The 21,805-nt window shown below is 40.0% G+C and overlaps 2 protein-coding genes across 3 annotated transcripts in view; one reads left to right on the top strand and one right to left on the bottom strand.

Moving 5' to 3' along the window:
* Nucleotides 1-12,333, bottom strand: part of adgra3 (adhesion G protein-coupled receptor A3) — a 27,704-nt gene extending 15,371 nt beyond the window's left edge. The window contains exons 1-2 of the mRNA XM_042400791.1: nucleotides 11,290-12,333; nucleotides 3,744-3,815 (exon numbers count right to left, since the gene is read on the bottom strand). Coding sequence (XP_042256725.1) covers nucleotides 3,744-3,815; nucleotides 11,290-11,495 — 278 coding nt within the window. The 5' untranslated portion in view covers nucleotides 11,496-12,333. The remainder of the gene's footprint in view (nucleotides 1-3,743; nucleotides 3,816-11,289) is intronic.
* gba3 (glucosidase, beta, acid 3) lies at nucleotides 8,399-21,805 on the top strand. 2 transcript variants are annotated; one of them, XM_042400792.1, is made up of 5 exons: nucleotides 8,399-8,495; nucleotides 15,155-15,379; nucleotides 15,499-16,301; nucleotides 16,825-16,948; nucleotides 21,496-21,805. In XM_042400792.1, exons 1-5 carry the CDS (start codon nucleotides 8,414-8,416, stop codon nucleotides 21,696-21,698), a joined length of 1,437 nt encoding a protein of 478 aa, XP_042256726.1. In that variant the 5' UTR covers nucleotides 8,399-8,413; the 3' UTR covers nucleotides 21,699-21,805. The 2 variants fall into 2 exon arrangements, with proteins under 2 accessions (XP_042256726.1, XP_042256727.1); XM_042400793.1 differs by lacking the exon at nucleotides 8,399-8,495 and adding an exon at nucleotides 13,954-14,396.

Here is a 21,805-nt window from a genome sequence, read left to right as displayed (position 1 = left end):
GCTGACATATTGTCCAGCATGACTGTTTTATGTTCTCCAGACATTGGGGATTTGTCTTTGCTGATTTTAAAGTTTTAATGTATTACGTGACTTTGGATGAAAGTGTGCAAGACGTTTTGTTCTTCTAAGGCTTCACTTTCTCTTTCTAGCTTAGCTTAATAGCTTCAGAAACCTTTATTAAAGCATTGCCAGTTGTTATACTGAATGATATCTTCAGGTAGTCTTCACAGTTGTAATATCAGTCACACATAAACCTGCGAGTAACCACTGCTAATGATAAGAACACTGTAGTTCTGATAGTGGAATACTTGTGGATAAAATACGTAGAGTCAAAGAGAACCAGCCCGTGCTTAACCACCCAGAACTGCACTTCAGATTCCAGAGACCGCTGACCACACATGACCTGGCATCTTTTAAATCTATTTGCAGGAAAGAAATGCCAGGTTTTCACTACATGCTTAAATTGAAATAGCTGGCTGAGTATTCGTAAGTGTTTTCCAGAACTCTTCTTTAACTGGCCCCAAACTGCAGGGTGGTTTTGCAAGCTGCTGAAATCTTTGCAGGGGCACAAAGGCAGTCTTCTTCATTTTTAAAAGACACATGTAACACATTTAAGATTAACAGAGCTCCACGTCGTTTTTATGGTGTTAAATAAGGCTCCGGTTCAACAGGATGACGGATGGGTCCTTTTTAAATGGGTAATAATCCTTACAGAACTCATAAAAAGATGCCCTTCTCAATTGTGTTCAATGTAAAACTTATCTTAAAGCAAGATTATGTATCTATGTAGTAGCACTTCAAGATTCTCCAGTCATAATGCCTACTTTATCCTTTAAAAAGACATTATTTGGCAACCTGACTGAGTCGATGTGTTCATTTCTTATTTTATTTTTGGGATAAAACCATTGGAATGGTTAAACAAACTAAAACATAGTGTTATAACAGCTTAAATGGGAAAGAGACATTACATCAGTGAACTAACATGCAAGTTTGGACACACCTTCCCATTCCCTTGAATGAGAAAGTGTGTCTAAACTTTTGACTGGTACTTTATTTCAGTTACACAGCAATATCTGGTTAAAGTTTGTTTGGTAACATTAGCAACCACAAGTTTCTGGTCATACCAGACCAAGTAAGGTTGTAGCGACAAAACCACTGAGTGTGATGGTGTATTTTATAGGTTAAGAATTCAACTTGTAAAAAGTGTAAAAAGAAGACTGTTAAAAAAAAAAAAAAAAAGTTACAGGCTGGCTTTAATCTCACTAGTAAAGCAAATTTAAGATTTGTCAGCAGTTTGTTGTTTATAAGAAATATGACTCCTTTCACACTTTTTTTTTCCATCTCAGCCTAACTTTATATTTTTGATTAACCTTGTTACATACCTCTTCCATACATATTGTGCCTTTCCTGAATAGACAACAATCAGTTCTATAGAAAACACTCAACACTAGAGCTGTTATCCTTTCTCTGTTTTCCACAATAAGCATTCCTCCACAGCAGCGGATTTAGTGAGGAATTAGCATGTGACGGTTGCCTAGCTTGGCTCCTATTTCTATGAGCAGAGTGATAATGGGGGATTCTGTGTGGCTTATTTCCAAGCAGGGACACCTTTGGCCCCCGACAAACACAGCGGTCTCCACAGTTACTTTGCAATTTCACGCAGAGTGCCGGATAGGCGTAATCGATTCTCTACCCCTCTCTGGCACTCACAGCCAGCTGCTGTCTCAGTGTTCGCGACTGGATATCGACAGTCCAAATGAGGGAGAGTTTCTTTGTGGACTAAGGGGGGGTGGTGGAGGGGAGGAAAAAAAAGCTGTGAAGGCAGGAGGAAGGAGGGGTGAAAGGCAAGATGGAGAGCCTCGGCGTATTCAAAAAGACTCATGCGGGATGTTTTTTTTCTCTCTCTCTCTCTCTCTTATAGAGTTTGAGGAGAAAAGAAGGGGAGTGTGATGGAAGGTGGGAGGGATGGTATATAGGAATATTTTGGAGAGGGGAGAGGCTTCAGCATGCAGAGTGTGTGTGTGTGTGTGTGTGTGGGAATCGTATTGCTGACACCTCTGGCCTTGGCTTGGCCTCATTACAATGACAAAGCAAGCAAGCCATCCTTGCTTCACTGGTTGAGAGTGGACGGGAGTGGGGTGGGGCCTTTGAGGCACAATGGGAGCTGCATTTGGAGGTAAACTTGCCTGTGGATTGATGCAACGACAGGCAGAACACAGTTTACAACCAAATCGGCTGGCCACTCACAGACAAAAGCACGCAAATGCCTTAAAGGCTTTCTTGGTGGAGGAAGATCAAAGCTTTTTTTTTTTTTTTTTTTTTTACACATTCAGCAGAGACTCCTGTTTATCCTCTAGGCTTGAGCTTTAAAAACTAACATCTGACCCAATTCAAGAGCCCACAAGGACATCGCCTGCAAATCCCTGAACAATCTAGAAGAGCATGAATGTCTTATTAATATGGGAGTCAAATCAAAGACGGGCATGCGGTCAAACTTTGAAAGTGTGGCCATACAAAGCAGAATTACAGTTAAATGCTGTATTTGTCATGCATGTTTAACGATGCTTCATGCCAAATTTGAAAGACTGAATCAACACCCTTTATGAGAAGACATCAGCATTTATTTAATATGACCCAGAAAAACAGGGTGTCTGGAAAGAAGTCTAAAATCAACAAGCATCCGTAATCTGTGGTATCAGACATCTGGGAACATATTTGAACCTATATCTTGTACTACACTTGGCCGGTACAGTACGGCCTTATATACCTTCTAGATTTCTGGTCTTTTTAGGCAGACAGGGAAGAATAACAAGGGAAACATGCCCTTAGAATTCCATATCAATGCAGACATGTGTTATTGTAGCCTTGGGTAAAAGCACAGCCATTAATGGTCTGGTTATTTTATCTGCATGAAGTCATTCCACAGTGATAAATCACCCATGGCCCATATGTGCGGGCCCAGAGCCATTTTCTTGAAATCTCTGTGGGAAGGAAACACGGGTGATGACATTCCTATCTCTAAAGTCAGAGTCACATGGCATGAGAGGCATCTCTCTGTAGTTCAACAAATCAGAGAACATACGCGGATATACCAATAAATGTCTTAACCAGTCATTATTAACTCATTTCCGTCTTCATCGTAGTTTCCCTCATTAGGTTCTCCTTCCAAATACTGTACACGGCCTGTGTTAAATACTACTATTACTCTATCTTGTGGGCGGCAAAGAGGTCGCCATACTCAGCTGTATGTTGAGTATGTCACCAGGCAGACAACAACCAACCCTAGGGGCTATACCTATAATTAGCCTTTTCTAGTGCCATCTCCAGTCTTCCATCACAGACTGATATTCTTAACTGAGGCAGAGCGCTGTGCGGATGCCTTCTCGTTTTCTATGACCTGGATGTTCCACTGGCGTGAAGCCAACGTGTGTTGTACAGACCTCCTACTCCACGAGCCAAAGCTTCATTTGACAAGTGATTGATAAGTCCTGCTAATGCACTGGTACTGTAGATCTTACGTGAAGTACAGAGCTACCATTGTAAAGTCCACTGGCAGGGATGAAAATAGCTTTGCAAGTAAATGATAAGGACTTTTTAAAGCCAACATTATTTCCTCTATTAGTACATCCAATCATATATTTAAAAAGGTATGTTAAAATGCATTCAAAACAGTAAGAAAGACAAGAGTTGACTGTAAACATTGATACATTTCTATCACTAGCAGAAAAAATATATATACTTACAATTTTTCCAATGTAGACAATCCAAAGAATGATCCATTTCTCAGTTCTTGAATCTTATTGTTGTTTAAAATTCTGTGGAGGGAAAAAATAAAGTAATAATATTAATGCAAAGCAAAAGAAAAGAGCTAGTGAAGCTGATTTTAGTGATCTTAACATGTTTATGTCTGCTGTGTAATTAACGGTGTGTAATTTTATATTTACTCCATTACACAGTGCTGGCAGCTGAGCAGGTTCTGTCAAATCATCACACTAAGTCCAATTTAATATGGGCCTTCATTAAATGTTTGGCAGTGACAACAATTTTTATATAGAAAACCAACCTCAACGCTCAAAACATCAGCGAGGAATGTGTGTTAATTAAATTGGGGAAGCGAATTCAAAAGAATCGAGTGTCTTTTTCAACGAGTGGAACCCTGCCACACCGCTACTTGTTGACAGATAACAATATTAAGTCTCACTCTTTGTCCTCTAGCCACACTTAGCTTTCAGTCACAGAATGTTCCCTGCCACCAGGAAGAGATCAGAAGGAAAACCAGTTGAAATTCAGCCAAGTGTTTTCTTTCATGTTAAATTGGCAGCATCTGAATGCTCTTGAGTCAGGTAGCAAAATGAGATCAAGAGAGATGTTTCTGTGAAGCCTCTTTGACTTTAAACAGGTAAAGTGTATCATAATGTCATCTGTAGATTAGCAGCATCATGATACATTTGCAGATCCCCCCCATCACACACCTCAAACATTAAGTAAATGCTTATGCAACAATAACATCCTTTTAGGTCATATTAAATGTAGCCATTAAGTGGCACAAAATTAAAACCTTTAATTGAAACTCGAAGTGTAACTCCTAGGAAAAAAGTGCTATGTACAGATAATTATCAGTCATATAAACCACTAACACTAGATTAAATGCAATGCCATACAACGCAACAAGTGCACACAATGCAAAAAATTCCCCAAATAAATAAATCAGTATTCCTTACACACTGTACTCCTTTAATCTAAATTTAAACCGTCAGGTCCAAGTTGCTTAATTACTTCCTTCCTGCTTAATAAACCAGATTTTATTACCCAGTTTATTCCCTGTGCATAGTTTAAGCTGATTCACTGCAAACAAAGTTGCACAGTAAAGCTCCACTTGCTATCCCCGTGTCCCTGAGAGTTCCCCCGTCTTTCTACTCTAACTCTTCCCAAAAGGGTCTGAGAACTCGCAGAAAAACCCCGAGCAGAGACCGGCGGTTAGCATATGTTTCTGGCCAGCAGGGAGGGGATGTGGTGGGTGACATGCTAGTGGCACCCACAACCTGGGGCCAGATTGGAGTCATTATGGGGTGTTGAGAGGGGTTGTTTTATTACAGGGTTGGACAGCGGAGGCTCATTGGAGATTTGCTGCTTGGCTCCCTGCCTCTCAGGGAGAGCGCTCACACAAACAGTTCCTGTGTTTCACCCCTTTGCAGGCTTTTTGAGTGCTGGAATGGCAGATGTTAAAGCACGGTGATGCTCATGACTGCAAATTCTATCACTGCCTGTGCACACATGATCTGATGGTATAGACAGAAATGCTGAGCCTTCTGAGATATGGTCATAAAACTCAAAAACACCTTAAGATAGAATGGTAGTACCAGTAAATACCAGGTTGGGGAGGCTCAAAATGCAGAAATTAAGGTAGAATCTTTCTTTCAGTTTATCACAAATTCAAAAGGCAGCTACAGTTTAGTAGTAGTATTTGTCATGTTTAATACTGGTCTGATAACCAACCTTTTTTTTTTATGGCACCATAAACCAATTTCACCATAAACCAACTACTTAATGACAGGTCACAAATCATAATAACATTAGAAAAGAAAGAATGGTCCCAATATTGACCAGAGTACAGAAGAAGTTATTTGAGGTTAGATACAGTGCGAACAGCCCTTTTTATCTTCACAGAGAAATTGTATAATTAGGTTTACAGAGTAGATTATGAATTCAACACAACACGTCTTGGGAATCATTCAAGTCTAGCTGCATAAATACACATTTCTAGCCTCGTGACTCTGCGGGTCGTCAAAATAAATCGGTGAAAGAAAGTTCTCCTGAGAGTCATGAGCCCTTTTTCTTGCCCTCTTTCCATCCCTCCCTTCTTTGCATGCTTACCCTCCTTCACTAGCCCTGTCCCTCCCTCCCTCCCTCCCTCCCTCCCTCCCTCTTTCCTTCCCTCCTTCCCCATGACAGGAGTGTGACCTCGGCATGTTGGAAACTGCTTTGGCTGCAAAACTAGGTCTTCTTTACACCACTGTGTTGGTGAGAGAGACAAAATACTGCCTATTAAACAAGTACTAATATTTTCTGCAGGTTGAGATATATACCAGTCAAATATTTGGAAACACCTTCCCCATTCCCTTGAATGAGAAAATGTGTTCAAACTTTTGACTGGTACTGTATGTGTGAGTAGAATATTAGGGTGTATACTATAGTTGTTACATCCTGTTGTGTAACTGCACAAATTGCCACGCATGTCTATTAGTCAAATAGAGATATTGACATTGTATCCGTGTGTATACAGGCTTTATTTGCATACATCAAAGCCTCAAATCTGTATGGAGATCACGGCCATTTAACAGCGAGTGTCTCCACCACCCTCAGGACGTCTGTAGCTAGACGGTCTGCTTCCTTACTGTCTGTCTCTGAACTCCGGCCTGAGGTCTATGGAATTTCTTTGGGCTGGGCCTCAAACGATGGAGGAGTGGAGTCTCCCTTATCTTGATGCATAGATAAGACCTGCTTGAGTTCAAGCCAGGAACAAGCTGCAGGGGGATCCTACCAAATCTCACATCCTGTCCCCAGATACAAATGCTATAAATCTCGACGACATTTATGGAAAGCCATCTCTGGAACCAGAATTTCTACTCTGAGTCACGGGGAAGAATATAAAATGCATTGGCCTACATTTCATCTCGCCTTCAGCGTGAATAAATTTGACACTTTTGAAGGTAGGCCCGGGTTCTTTTTCACTTAGGAAAACACACCTTCAAAAAGTATACGATTCTAGCTGTAGGCAACAACATTAACCAGAGATGAACTAAAAATGGCTAACCACTACACAAGCCCCTCACAGGCACATAGCGTTTTAAGGACAAAGCCAACTGGTTCTCTCTCAACACTTTCTTTATGCTCAGTGGGCTTTAAGACAAAGAACTCCCAGGAGCGCAGAGCTGCAACTCTTTAAGGACTTTTCAAATAAGTTTCAGGCTGCAGTTGAGCTCATAAAACCTGTCTAGAGTGACTTACTCTGAATATACTGAATGGAAAAATGAACCTCAGCTCAGGTGGAAAAGGGAACTGGTCCAATGGTCAACGTGCTGCGGCTCGCCAAGGTAATTCTTGTGGTTATCCAACACTTTCTAGTTCCACAAATCATCCAAGTATGAAGATTTATGTTTTTTTATTTGGGTTTATTTAGAAAATGGGCACCAAAGAGTAGAAAAAGGGGTTTTGCTTTACAGGAGATACACTGGGGTAATATTTAGTCATGTAAAATGAATGTATTTGTGTTAAGGAAAGATGAAAAGGGGACCAGTCAAACTAGCTCTCTTTACCCCTTCATTCTCATAAGTCAAAGCCCTTCCAATATCCTCTTTAAATATCCAACAGGCCAACTTATAGCTCTCTGGGCTGAATGGAAAAATGATCCACCATGCAAACACCAGGATAAAAGCAGATGAGCAGTAAATGAACACAGACGAGAAGACATCGCTCAGACTTAGCCCATGTCTATGTACTAAACTGAACTGCTTGTCTGGGATTAACTGAGGCTTGGGGCAACCTGGCAGAGTCAAAGCTCAACAGGTCTGTGAAATGACAGGCTGAGAACTAGACTAAAGTAACAAAAACAAATCCTCTTAGGATATGAATGCACAGCAGGCACCTGTGTTCTAGTTAAACAAGCACTTCAATGGCTCCCGGCATGATATATAGTAGCGTTGAGGATTAGAAACGAATGAAATGATTGACATCAGAACTGATCACGCATTCCAAACTGATGTGTCTGACTTTATTATCATCTTTAACATTTTTAAGATCTGAAATCATTTTTTTAAGATCTGAAAACTACTACACAGCTCTGACCTGAGGGGAGTGAAGTTTCACGGAAACCAGATGAGAATGTAACCCTAACTCCCAGTTTGCGCCGCTGTGAAACACGACAGTTTACTGCACTCCGATGTGTCATCAAACCGAGCGAGCTTTTCCTGCAGCGAGGGGAGGAAATCCCTGCTTTCTTCCTGTCATTAATCCTGCACTGTTCTGTGGAAGCCAAAACCAGGTGCGCTTATTTGAACTGTCCAACCCAGGTGCTCCTGTGAATGGATCCTGATTACACTAAACAAGCCCTGTAAAGAAATATGAGCTGGGTGAGTACAGAAAGCTTAAATATAGTCAGTTCCTGTCTGCACAGGTATGTAGGCTCAAACTTAAACAGGTACACAGAAATAGAAACTCATGTGCACACCCGTACATACTATTCACACAACCTTAATTATCCTGTAGTGTCAGGCAAAGGTTGAATTCAAGCCCTTGTATTTTAGCCAGGTCCTACACTGACATGGGAGGACAGGCCAGCTGTAAACACATTTGTGTCATTTCCTCTCGGATTACTTAGGCATGCGGTATTATTTGGAGCGCACAAACGCGGGGAATGCATCACTCATTTTTTTTCTCTACAGGGAGGCATTCAAGAGCTGAACTGCACTGGATAACTACATGCATTCAATATCAAGGTATACTAATACTACCAGTGATTACCTAAGTCTGGAAAAATGATAGGTGCTTAACTGCTCATGTACAGGCATGGTTAAAATAAAAAGACAAGGTAGGAAGAGATCTGGTTGTTCTTGCCCATATTTGTGGTTAGTCTTCTGGCATGTAGTTAAACCAATTATCCCAGTGGTTCAATAAGTTCAGCACAGCCTGAAGACTTGTTCAGAAAATTCTCAATGTGTGCTTGTGGATTTTTTTTTGGTTCTCTGAAAAGCCTGGATTAAAATGTGCACATATTAGAATCCAGACCCCTGAAGAGGAAAAACAGGAAATCTTAAGTACAAAAGGAGGGGGATAAGTATGATGAATGGAATTGTTCTGTAATCACAACTAACTTATATTGGCCAGTTCCCCTTGTGGAGGACAGATCTGTTGTTTTTCCTACAATGGATGAAAACAAATGTCCACAAATACAAAAGTGCAGCCTGGAAGGGATCCCTGAGAATTGTACAGCTTGGCATCCGTGCTCCCTAATTACATCTTTCTTCTTCTGTGGAGGCCATCCTCCATATTGCAGCACTTAAGCTCAATGCTAAATCACGAGGAACCTGACTCAGCCTCCGATCCATCACTGTCAGAAGGAGATGACAGGGTCCAAGCTCGCTGGACATACAGACATAGAGAACAGCAGGGCTGGAAGAGGGCCCACTCGCCACTTCACTGTGACTTTACAACAGTTCATAGATAAAATGGATTGGCATATTTTAAATTCTATACATATCTGAGAGGGCGCTGGGATGATTATGGCCCACAGAGAAGAAAGTTGTAGGGATATGAATAGAAAAGCTGCCACAATATCGGATTTGTACATGTGTATTTATGAGTTTAAACCATTTTTGACAATAAATCCCATCGACTTTGTCATTAGCATTGACTGATTTCAGCATAATGCGGTGGTGGTCAGCTCCAACATTTGAGATTTCAGCGTCAGCCATCAAATACAAGCCACCTCACCACAGCTAAGTGTTGAAGCTTATGTGGAAGTTCCTTATGATGCGTTTCTAATGGCTGCTTTGACACTTTTAAAGTAAAAGAATAAATCCATTTTGAAAAAGACATAATGGGAAGACAGTGAGGAAGACCTGCAACATCTCTTCAGGCTATCATTCCAAGTTGAATAGTCGCCATGTGTTTGACCAACCTCAGCTTCACCACACTGGCCTAATTCAGGTTTGTTTTTTTTTGGCTCCAATAACTCACAAAACGCCTGCAAAAGCAACCCAAACTCCAAGCTTAACAATGTTCCCTCAGAAAAATTGATATCACAGACACTGTGGTCATGTTTTCTACAGCTTACAGCAATGCAATCAAAGAGGGTTGGCAGGTTCACATTTCAACACATTCACTTGCCATTACATTTTCCAAACCGCGTCTGCATTTCGATGCTACAATGGTATGACTGTGACCAAAAATAAGACTAGACAGTTCTCACTTCTGGATTACCTTACTCAAGCACATTTCAAATATCTACAAGTGTATTTCCATACAGTCCTGAATTGATTACAAACCAACATGGCTGCATGAATGGTAGATATTTAACTCTAATAACCTATGACGTGTTGGAAACCACATGTTTTAATCTATTCACTGTGAATCACATGCACATTACTTTGAAGCAAACATACAGAAATGCTCTTCTAACTCCTAATGTACCAGCAAATCCTACTCCCTTCCTTTCCCTCCTTGGAGTCTATTATTTTCTTTCTAGTCCTGCACCCTGCCCTGGTATTCTCATATTTCCCCCCATCGCTCACCACCACCACAAAGCACAAGTGCTCTGGACGCACAAGCTTTGAATTTCTTTTTGCTAGTTTTTGTTCACGTCATTTGTTCTGTTCTGTCAAGCACTGTGTGGTAAACCAACATCAAGACTGCTCTTTTATTAAATCTGGTTTGACTTGAAATTAAGTAACCCTAATAACACAAAGGCCTGCAGAAAAATATCTAATGACCTCAATCCATGAGCAGGATTATAAAGGGAAATACACTTGTGCACAATGACTTGTGTGTCTCATCCTTTCTGGATGTAAAAGGCCACATAAAGACAAACAAACGTAAAAATAAAACTGATAGCTGATGCATATACAAGTATAATTCTTGTCCTCTTAAAAAAAACAAAAGGGGGTAGAATATTAGGCTTACTGAGGTGTGTTGTCAGTATAAAAATACTCCAAATTAGAGTGTGTATTTCAGGGCAGAGGAAAAAACACTAGGTTTTTTTTCACAGCTCTACATTTAGGCTATTAAAATACCTTGGAGATGTGGTAAGACAAGTGAATAGCTCTTGCGTGTGAGCCCTGACTGAGTAGCCAAAACATCTTCCTGTGTGTGTGTGTGAATCACTACAGTTACAGGCGGACAGGCGGTTACTGTTACACAGGGTTTACATTTACACCATTACAGTATGCAGCTGTGAAAGAGTGATGTATGGCTGACAAGGAAAGGACACAAGTATAGCTTAAGAGAACTACTTATCATGCCACATTTATCTTGTGAAAGAGGAACAGGATACCTGATTCAGAATTTTCCCTTTAATTAGGAATATGGTGGACAAAAAAAAACATGCTCAGGTCCACATAGTGAGAACAAATTTACAATTTAGAAGTAGGCAATGCAGAGAATATTGGGGAAAAAGAGTACTGTGAAAGAGTAATAAAACTTCCAAGATCCAAACTTTAATGTAAAACTGCTTTTTCATTAGTTTACAGAATCAGTGGTGCAGTGAATGTTAAAAAGCATCTCCTGTATACTCACAGTGTGACTGTCCTGTTGGGGAAGGAATCCGGGGGTAACAACTGATGGAGCCCCATGTTGCTGCACACCACTTTCCTATCGGCTGGCAGGCTCTTCCCAGAGCTTTTCGAGCGTTCATCATATGATTTGCAATCAGATGATATCGCAGAGCCTCCGCCGCCGCTGAGCAGCAAAATCACAAACAACTGCAACACATCCACCCTCATTTTCACGCACGACTAGAAAAGCACTGCAGCATTTGGCAAAGAGAAGAATAGATTGGTTTTAATAACGCCAGACGGGCTGTTGATACGGAGTTAGCTTTGTTATAAAAAGGTGACCGGAAAGCCGGGCCCTGTTAAAGAGAAAAATGAGACATTTGCCAGTATTTTGTTTGGCTCAAGTGAGCCTTCCTCCTCCATTTCTCGCAAGGCTTTTCCCTTCGCTCGGCGGTATTCAGTCCGACTGTTCTTCTTTGTTTGCCAAACGACTCATTTATAATTCCTTTTCCATGCTGGCGAGGTGTTCATTTCCTCCAACTCTGCTAATCCCGAAAAATTCAAAAGCTGCGTATGCTCGCTGGTTGCTAAATAACTTGTCCAGTTGTTGGGAGGTTTTCTTTGTTGGCCATAGCGTGGGTCCAAGTCAGAGGGTCTTTCCCACGGGAGGCGGCTGCAGTCATCCCGGGTAACCCGCACTAACTTCAGGAACTCTCACTTAAGTTTCCTCTGAGCTTCAGACTGAACCCAACAACAGCGAGGAACCTTTTCCTTCTCACTCCAAAGGCACAAATTACTCATGAAAAAAAAACCCCACACACAAAAAGAGAAGCAAGCGACAACAACAGCCCCTTTCAGCTCAAAGTGTGGTGTAAATCTTCAAAAAAACTAAACAAATTACTCGACATTACGTCACAAAAAGTATCCAAAGTGGTTGTTTTGTCTCTTTTTTTAGTCCTCCTGTGTCTTTGTAAAGTATTCAAAGCAAGTTCCATTGAGAGAAGTCCTATCTCTTCCCATGATCCTGCCCCAGGCTCCACTCTCGTCAAGTCCCATGAAATGCAAACCATATCCGGTCTGCATTTCAAAAAAAAGGAAAAATAAATCCTAAACAAATGCATTTTTGGTCTTCTACAGTTTGTATACAGTTATTGCACTGATGTAGACCTTCTTCTCCAGTTGTGGAACGGAAGTACATTTAGTCAAGTACTGTGATATTGTACACTTTTGAGGTACTTTATACGAGTACAGCGCACTTCCGTACTATTTTATACTTGCGCTTTACTACATTTAAGAGGCAACTGTTGCAGTTTTACTGCACTCTTTATTTAACAGATATAGTGAAAACAAATCAATGATGAGTTCATAAAACATGATGCATAGATGCTTTAAACTACCAAAAGTTATTGCTCCTCCTTGACCAACTGCTCCAGTAAAATGTACATAAATGCATTTGTAATGTGTACTATTAAAGTCTATGATATACTGTACTTTTCTGCACAATGAGAACTCTTACTTTTGGCAATGCAAGGCAAAGCATCTTTATTTATAGCGCATATTTCATTACAAGGAAACTAAATGTGCTTTACATTTAAAAAGAGACATAAACATCAAGCATAGGTATGCAATGCAGTGCTAAATAAGAAAAAAGAAGGGAAACAAGTAGATTAAAAGATAATAAAATAATAATAATGAAGAAACAACATATATTTATACATACCCACAATACCTACATATACACACGTACACATATACTGTATAAATACACACACATACTCAAGCAAGGTCATACAGATCAACAGTCACACATTCTCATAGGTTGAACTACAAATACACACACAGACACACACACACTGGTTTACTCAAGTCACTTTTGAGGTATTTACATAGACTTATATTCATTTCCTGGAGACTTAACCCAACCCTAACTATAACCACTACTTGCCTAAACCTAACCCTTTTCCTAACCTTAACCGCTGACCCCAAACATTTTGATATCCATCAAGTTATGTACACCATGACTGCTGTTATCACTATTCAGTTTTGTTGTCTCAATAACGTCAGTCTAGTTTACTGTACACATAATAGCCATGAAAGATTAAATCACATGAGGGGCAAAAATCCTTGTATCTGTGTAGCTGTGTGAGGAGGACATACAGCTGATAAGGACTTGCCCTTTGGCAAACAATCCATTTTCTTTGTTATGATCAGGTCGAGTGAGTCACTTATTCTGTAGAAGACTAGACCAGAGGACAGCATTGTAGTGTGAGTCATTCAACATATGCCTTCAGGCTATAATGCTTTCACCTCCACCAGTCTATTTGTTTTCAGGACCTGCGAGGCTTGACGTTCATTGACAAGCAACCTTTGACCTTTTTTGTCTGCAGACAGGACTTCACATTGTATGTGACTGTTTGCGTTATACACAATAACGTACTATTATATATAATATACATGATGTATAAATATGGAAATACTTAAGGCCAATTTATTTTGTCTGCTCTTTATGCGAACAAGACATAATTTAGCTAACGTTATAATGCCAAACATTATTGCAAACTTCAACATTTCTTGTAATACTGTATGATAAGCTAATACAGAATATCTGCATGTCATCTTAACATGTTTACTGTGCGAGTTTCACGTCCGCAAACAAGTCCAGTCTAAACGTCATCACGCAGGACTGCAAAGTACGTGCTGCCTTCAAGCGCTCTTTGTAAGATTTGTAGACCGGCAGTCGTGAACACAACTCTCGAGTGAAAATCGTAAAAATTGACCCTATAACTGAAGTTGGTTTGATTATTATTATTTATCCACACTGGTCAAGTAGAAACATTTACTGCGGTACCAAAACGAAGCAAAGAGAAAGCATATTAGGTAATGGTGTGAAAGTGTAACTTTTTTTTTTCCTTTATTGCAAACGTCACACTTTGGAGTTGTTCCTGGTCGCACGTTGTCCACATTGCATTCAATGTGGACACTTTAAAAGGGAGATTATACAGACACAGACACACAAGGCAATTATAATGCAGTAAAAAACTTTACAGCTGCTTTCGTTTTAGTGTCTCAATAAAATGTTCCCGTGTGACTTTGCGTGGGGAGCGGGAACTGCTGCGTATCAAATAGAAGGTATGTAAACAACCTGGGCATGGACACAATATAATCACCTGTGGAGTCTAATGTAATAACACTACAATAGAGACCACAGTTAAGAAGCAAGGCTTTCCTGGAGACTAGAATTACTTGCTTTAAGTTTTTTTCTAATTAAACCCTCAGTGAATGCTTCTACAGTGATCCAAAAATGCGCATAATTGCTGTGCGGTATGTAAAAATGTGGTTTCAAGTCTGTTCTAACTACAACTCTGCCTTGGTTTGTGGTGATATTACAGTCATTGTGTTAAATTGTTGTTTGAGAGATAACATTAGCCATGATCCACACCACTAACAAACTGAATATCAAAGGCTCCACAAAGGTTGCATTTCTTGCAGAGCTTTTGTATTAGATTGCATTAAACTGCACTGGTGTTCTTAATAATGTGTTCACTTCTTTAAGATGGCACACAACAGACAAAAAGCGCAAGGAATGGTGATTTTCTCAAACCAGAGATTGTATGAGACAGTATATAGATCTTGACATTAGTAATCAAAATGTTACACTGTCACCACACAAAAGCCACGTTGCAAAAAGCTACAATTTTACAATAGGAGCAAAATTAGAACAAGTATTTGTTGGAGTATAGCCAAAGACAAAGTCCCAATACATTCAATGAAACCCACAGACACACTGAAAGTCCCAACAGAAACATTACAGTGATTTTTCTTTGTGTCAACATCCTACCTACTTTTATGAAATTAAAAAAACAAGCTTTATGTGTGTATGTGTTGAGGGGGCTGGCAGGCAGACGGCAAGGGACCAAGTATCTGGGACACATTTTGTCACAAGAAAGGCAAAGTGTTTGGGGAGCAGAATGGAGATGTGGCCTGTAACAGCTATGAGCTGTGGGAGAAAGACCTGGAGTGCATCCAGCTGCTTGGACTGACACACTATCGCTTGTCTCTCTCCTGGGCCCGCCTACTGCCTGATGGGACCACACGACATGTCAGTCAAAAAGGTATTTCCATTTTCCATATCCTTGAAAGACCAAGCACACCAGAGCAAGCTTATTTGATTTAGATGCCATGGTTCTAGTGTTTTACCTTATTATCCATTAACAACAGCACTGTCCTACAGGTGTACAGTACTACAACAAGGTGATTGATGATTTGCTGGCCTGTAATGTATCACCTATGGTCACACTTTACCACTTTGACCTGCCTCAAGCTCTGCAAGACCAAGGGGGCTGGAAATCACCAAGTATAGCAACCCTCTTCGACAGCTATGCTCAGTTTTGTTTCCAAACATTTGGGGACCGGGTCAAACTTTGGATCACTATCAACGAGCCGTACGTGTGTGCCAAACTGGGTCACGAAGACGGCGTCCATGCCCCAGGGTTAAAAGAACCAGGAATTGCTGCCTATGTGGTGGGGCATAACATGCTGCGTGCCCATGCTATGGCTTGGCATAGCTACAACTCCTTCTACAGGCCGAAGCAGAGAGGTGCTGTGTCTTTGGCCATCAACAGTGACTGGGTTGAGCCATTACACCCAGATTGTGCCGAGGATGTGGCTGCTGCTGAACGTTACCTTGCGTTTACACTTGGATGGTTTGCCTGGCCAGTGTTTGTCACGGGAGATTATCCAGAAGTAATGAGATCTGCCATTGATGCTCAAAGTAAGAAGATGGGATACAGTGGCGGCTCAAGACTGCCCAGTTTCTCAAAGGATGAACCTGCTGTGTTGGGGACAGCTGACTTCTTCGCCTTGAACTATTATACGTCTCGTAAAGTCAAGCCAAGAGGGGGTTGTGGGCAGGTATTATGCGTGAAAAGCGACCAAGATGCAGAAGAAGTCTTGGATCCATCCTGGCCTATTTGTGGAGTTTCCTGGCTGGCTGTCGTGCCCCATGGCTTAAGGAAACTTCTGAAGTACATCAAGGTAAAATAACTACTCATAATTAATCTCTTGCAGTCATTTTTATTGCATGTTTCAGTGGAAGTCAACAGACACAGTCACTAAAAATCACCCCAAACGAGGCACAACCACATCCTTTATTTTGACTTTGAATTCAATCAGTTGAAATGTGAAGTCATTTTTCTCGTAACATCAACCTGAATTGACCGACAAGAAAACAAATCGCCTTCAACCAAATGAGAAGAACACTGACATTTGTTTAGTGTCTTGCTATTGATTTTGTATGCAGTAATCTCCTTTTAACACCTCCAGAAACACATTGATGCTTCATTAGTGCTGTCACATTGAATGAAACAGTTACTTTGCTGAACAGTGTTTGCAAACGAGCAATTTCCTGCTGTTGTGACTTGTCACAGACCATTAGTTTGAGATTGGCACTGTTGAAATGCAGCTTAACGGCACACCGTAGACCAATCTGTCTCTCTCTAGAATGTCTGACAGCTAAGATGCCTTGTTTGACAATAATATTTGTCCCCTGACTTTCCAGGACACTTTCAACAACCCAGCAGTCTACATTACAGAGAATGGTTTCTCTCAGGTGGGGCCACTGGAAATTGAGGATGATCGGCGCTCTGAGTTTTACAAGGACACCATCTTTGAAGTAGCTAAAGGTAACAGCTGGTAAATCTGTACTCCTAAATACACTGAAACAAGTCAATAGCCAGTAGCAGACAGTAGTAGGGTCCAAACCAATGGAGAAAACTTTCTGCATATAATTTTGGTGTTAGGCTTGCAGCTGCTAATGAAAATATTGCCTGATAAACTGCTTTGTCAGGACCAAATTTTGTCTGATGCACCTTTAACCCTCCTGCAATCAAGTGTAATTGGCATAATACAGCATCTTCTGTTACAAATCAAGATGCAAAGATTGGTTGCTGTAGCATCTAGTGTTTTTGAATCATACCTGATTTTTGTTATGCACATATTTGACAACAACATAATTTGTGCACTATGGATAAATTCTTTTAGTTGTCAGAATGCTGTGTATATTTATTATATCTTATATATTGTACTGGGGCTATATACTGTATATATCACTAAGTAGGTTTTGCATTAAATTCAAAATGGGGAAAAAACTATCATAGTGGAAACAAAACCTGGATGTGTTACGGATTTTCTTTGAGCCAAGAACACATTATTTTCAATTTTAGGCCATGAAGCATAAGACTGGCTTCATTCTATGTATTTATTATTTTTAACAAATACCATGAAAAGACCAAAACCCAGCAATCTGTCAGTCCATTATTCAGTATTGTCCGACTTCCCCAACCTGCCTGTTGCACTTTGCCCCAAGCCCAGTCATTCCCTCCAAAAATCTTTAAAGTCTGGTCAAAAATATAGTTTATTTTAACAGCTGGACAGTGTAGTTTTTAGCAAACATTACTCAAGCAGGAGCCTTTTCAACAGCACACATTTTTACTTGTCATAGTAGAAAAAGCACAAGTAACATTAAAGAGGCTTCGTTTTGTTTAAGTGTGCCAGTAAGTCAGGACAGCGTGACAGTGAGCCAGCATGCACAATACCAGATCCCTGAGACTGAAAAAAGCTAAATGGAGTTCAGCCATCATTATTTTTTTTAACTCCTGTGTTTTACTTACTGTCACATGTCAAAATGTCTGTAAAAAAAAAAAAAGGCCTATAGTGCACTTGTAGGAGACTCCTTTCACATGTAAATGAATACACATAAGGTGCTCTAGTTGGTATTTACAGCTGCATTATGTAGATTTGGCTTAAAACAAACTACAGTGTCTGTGTTCATGGTAATAAAACGGAAAATGTCACAATACATGTGGCGCACTGATGTGTTTTTACTAGTTGGGTCAATATCAACCCTCACAATTCTCACACATTTTGGTCGTAATTTCCCATTCACTTTATGTCTTATAAATAGTAGACACTTAAGTTGGAGAAATATATATTAGCTGACCTCCCACACATATTTTCAGATCATTATGGGCCAATAGTCAGAGAATAAACCAAAAGTTATGTCCACCCTGTCATGGACATATACATTACTGTTTTGTTTTCATTGCAGTATTAAGATTTTTTGAAAAGGTATGATGTCCAAGTTTCAAATTAAAAATAAATTAAATACATTATGAAAATCATCTGTTTTTAAAGAAACATACAATTTGCACTTTTTTTTCTAATTGAGAAAACTTTGATATTTGGATGCAATTTTTATTTGCATATTATTGCCCTGCACTTAGTTATTGAACGCACTGGATTATATATACAGATATTTCATAGTATGATTGAATTATTATTTAAAAATAAAGATAACAAGGTGGACATATAAAGCAGAACACACAAAACATGACAAAATATGAAAATGAAACATTTATTCAACTTTTAAAATGGGTATATTCTCAATCTATATGAAATAAATCATTTTCTCCCATGCTTATTCAGTTTAGAATTTAATTTGTTTTGTTTGTTTATTTGTAGGTACTTAGGGTATCAAAAAATGTCATGATTCACATACATTCTTGATCTTGCTCTTGAAGAATTACATCTTAAAAACCTTCTAACAGTTATGAAAACACCACAGAGAAACGCAATTTTGAGAAGAAACATAAATGTACATTCATGAACAATGAATCATTTCAAAGAATGATTAGCTGAAGATGTTCGGCGTCATAGACGTCTGTACAACTCATCATCTCCCGATTATAAAGACAGCCAAATTATGCAGAATAGCTGGAACCAGATCAGGCAGAATATGGGAGTGGAGGCCTCTTACTACGCAGACAACGCACCAAGTATAAATGGCCCAGCACCTGTGACATGCACTGTAATATCTTCTCTGGAACTTGGCCAGAAGACATTGTTTATCCTGTTTGGTGCGTGCACTTAACCATTAAAATGTGTGAGCTCTTCCACTTCAATGCTATGCCAGGATAGACTTCATCATCATAATTCACCACACACCACTTTCCGATATGTTTCACCTCAATGAATTGTGGACGCCATCTGGTTTCAGTTGTTCCGTCAGATGCAGGGACATGGTTATCTTCTTCACTTATTGTTGCCTCCATTAACTGGTAACAGGTACAGTCCAACATACCTCCGTCTCTCTTGCAGCCGTGTGATGTCCCGGTATTTGAACTTGCCTGGTGACACACTTAGCACCATTCACATTCCATTTTATTATGTTTCAGCAGATCTAACTGGGTAAGTATATAGGTAGGTAGGTCATTTACTTTATTTTTATTCCAGCGGACCGAATTAGGTAAGTAAATAGGTAGGTATTTATATTCTATTTTAATTCAGTAGTTCTACTTGGATAAGCACTGTATATAGGTAGGTAATCCACTTATTTTATTATTTTTCTGCAGACTTACCTGGATAAGTATATACTGTACTGCAGGTAGGTTCTGTTTCAGTTTATCTATCTGGGTAAGTATGTAGGTAGGTAGGTAGATCATTTTTTGTTTTATTCTCTTTCAACAGATCTATTCAGAATTCAGTTCCAGCAGATATGAATAAGTACATGTATATATGTTGGTAATTGTAAAAAGTAAGGGGTATGTTTAGTTTCTTTTCTTACCTCTGGCTTTGATTCAACATCATCTTCACTTATGTGGAATAACTCCACTGAAGAGTTGGCACATTACAGGTTTTCATAAAAGATCTGTGCATTAGGGATGTACTCTCCATGTTTGATGGCTGTCTGCTGATCTCTTCAGCGTTCCACCAACACCATCTGGTGCCCCCTTGCTGTGTCCTGTCTCAAAGTAATTCCCATTGACATTTTCAAATCCTAGTTTATATGGCTCTGTGGGGACTAGGTAGAAGTTTCCCTTCCGCCGATACTGGGTGGCCCATCACTTAAGAAGTGAAGTTTTTCTACTTCAGGGTACCTTCGCCTTATCGTCCCAAGTACTGGGTCAAGGAGGGCCCAAATAGCTGTAGGGTCATGCCGTCGACTTGGAGAAATGGAGCAGAAGGCGAGAGGTGACTGGTCTTCAGCAGTGTAAAGTACCCCTGTGTTGAGAGTTGCCTGTTGGTGCCATCCTTCACAGTGAACTGATTGAATTTCTTGGCTGTGTTTGCACAAGTAATTTTCTCTAAAATCAATGTGCAGCATGCACTCATCTCTTTTTAGGGTCTCCCTGATCTGCCTGTAGGCTGTATATTGCCATCTGATGTTGAAGATGAGTTGCTTAAATCTGTTGGGCCTTTCTTGAAATTGGCTAACCAGGCCATTACTGACTGTAATTACGGAGGATTTTTCTTCTTTATGGATCCTTTCCGTGGTCCATTGGGCCTCACAAACCTCTGCTTTCCCAGGTTGTTTAAGGGTTGGATATGCATTGAGGAGGCACTCACTACACTCACTGTAAGCACATGCTTTTGCCATTGAATTGCACACAATTGAGTCGACCATATCTTCAATGCATTTGGTAGACAATATACCATGACTGTGGAGGACACTGGCGTTGAGTTGTGTGTTCTTATGTGTTTTGCACATGAGAACACAATGTCTTGCGGTATCTGTGGGTGTAACAACCCAAAATGGCCTAAGCCACCAAAACGTGCTGTATGACAGCTGACCATGCCACTTCTTTTTTGCATTTTTTTTTCCTTTTGTCATGTGATTGTGTTTGCAGCCCGGTGACATACAACTAACATCGTTACGGAGAAAAAAGAATCTCACTTTCCTCTTGATCGCCACAGCTGCACAACTTTCTTTTCTCTTCACAGTTACGCAAAGATCCACACTGAAAGTTGCGCTTCTGTTTTTTTGAGTAGCCATATGCTGTTCTTGTGTACTTCTGGAATTTGTACTTTTTAAAAAAATACTCCCAGAAGTCACCCTGGCAATCAGTTGTATCCAAGACCACTGTATATAGAGTTCTACTCAAAACCTTTTGTCAAGTAAAATTTGGTATAAAATGTAGCTGTTATCCAGTCATACAAAAAAACAGTTAGTGCCTGACTTGCTATAAAATCACAGTAGGCTACATTGTTGTCACTTGTTGCAAATACATCACCCCTAGATATTCTTTAGAAATCTTAATAATGACGCTAATCTTTTCTCCTGTCATGTCACAAAGATGGGATTATTCTGTTTAAAAATACTGCACTCGCATCAAGTCTTGTTATGTGCCCAAAATTACAAGTCACTAAGCTCTCTGTGTCCTTCCATGTGTAGCTATCGGAGAGGATGGTGTCAACGTCCGCGGATATTTCGCATGGTCACTGCTGGACAACTTTGAATGGGCTGATGGATTCAGTGTTCGTTTTGGATTGTTCCATGTGGACTTCTCTGATGCAAAGCTGAGTCGAGCCATATATCACTCTGGACGGGAGTATGCAAAGATCATCTCAAAATACAAATCTGCTCAGTCCAGATGAGAAAACACAGGCATCAGTGTGCATGGATTTCTTAATCATGTATAATTATTCAAGAAAAAAAAAAGTTTTCAGTGTTTCATACATTTGCAATAAACTGGCAGTTGATA

The sequence above is a fragment of the Thunnus maccoyii genome, chromosome 22 (genome assembly GCF_910596095.1).
Source record: "Thunnus maccoyii chromosome 22, fThuMac1.1, whole genome shotgun sequence".
In the NCBI taxonomy this organism is placed as follows: domain Eukaryota; kingdom Metazoa; phylum Chordata; class Actinopteri; order Scombriformes; family Scombridae; genus Thunnus; species Thunnus maccoyii.
This window is presented reverse-complemented; position numbering and strand designations above follow the sequence as displayed.

Excerpts from the sequence above, each read along its gene's own strand:
- gba3 (XM_042400792.1), top strand. The coding sequence starts at position 8,414 with ATGCATCACTCATTTTTTTTCTCTACAGGGAGGCATTCAAGAGCTGAA. Across the intron at positions 8,496-15,154 it reads TACATGCATTCAATATCAAG|GGGGCTGGCAGGCAGACGGC; the intron begins GTATACTAATAC and ends GTATGTGTTGAG. Across the intron at positions 15,380-15,498 it reads ACGACATGTCAGTCAAAAAG|GTGTACAGTACTACAACAAG; the intron begins GTATTTCCATTT and ends ACTGTCCTACAG.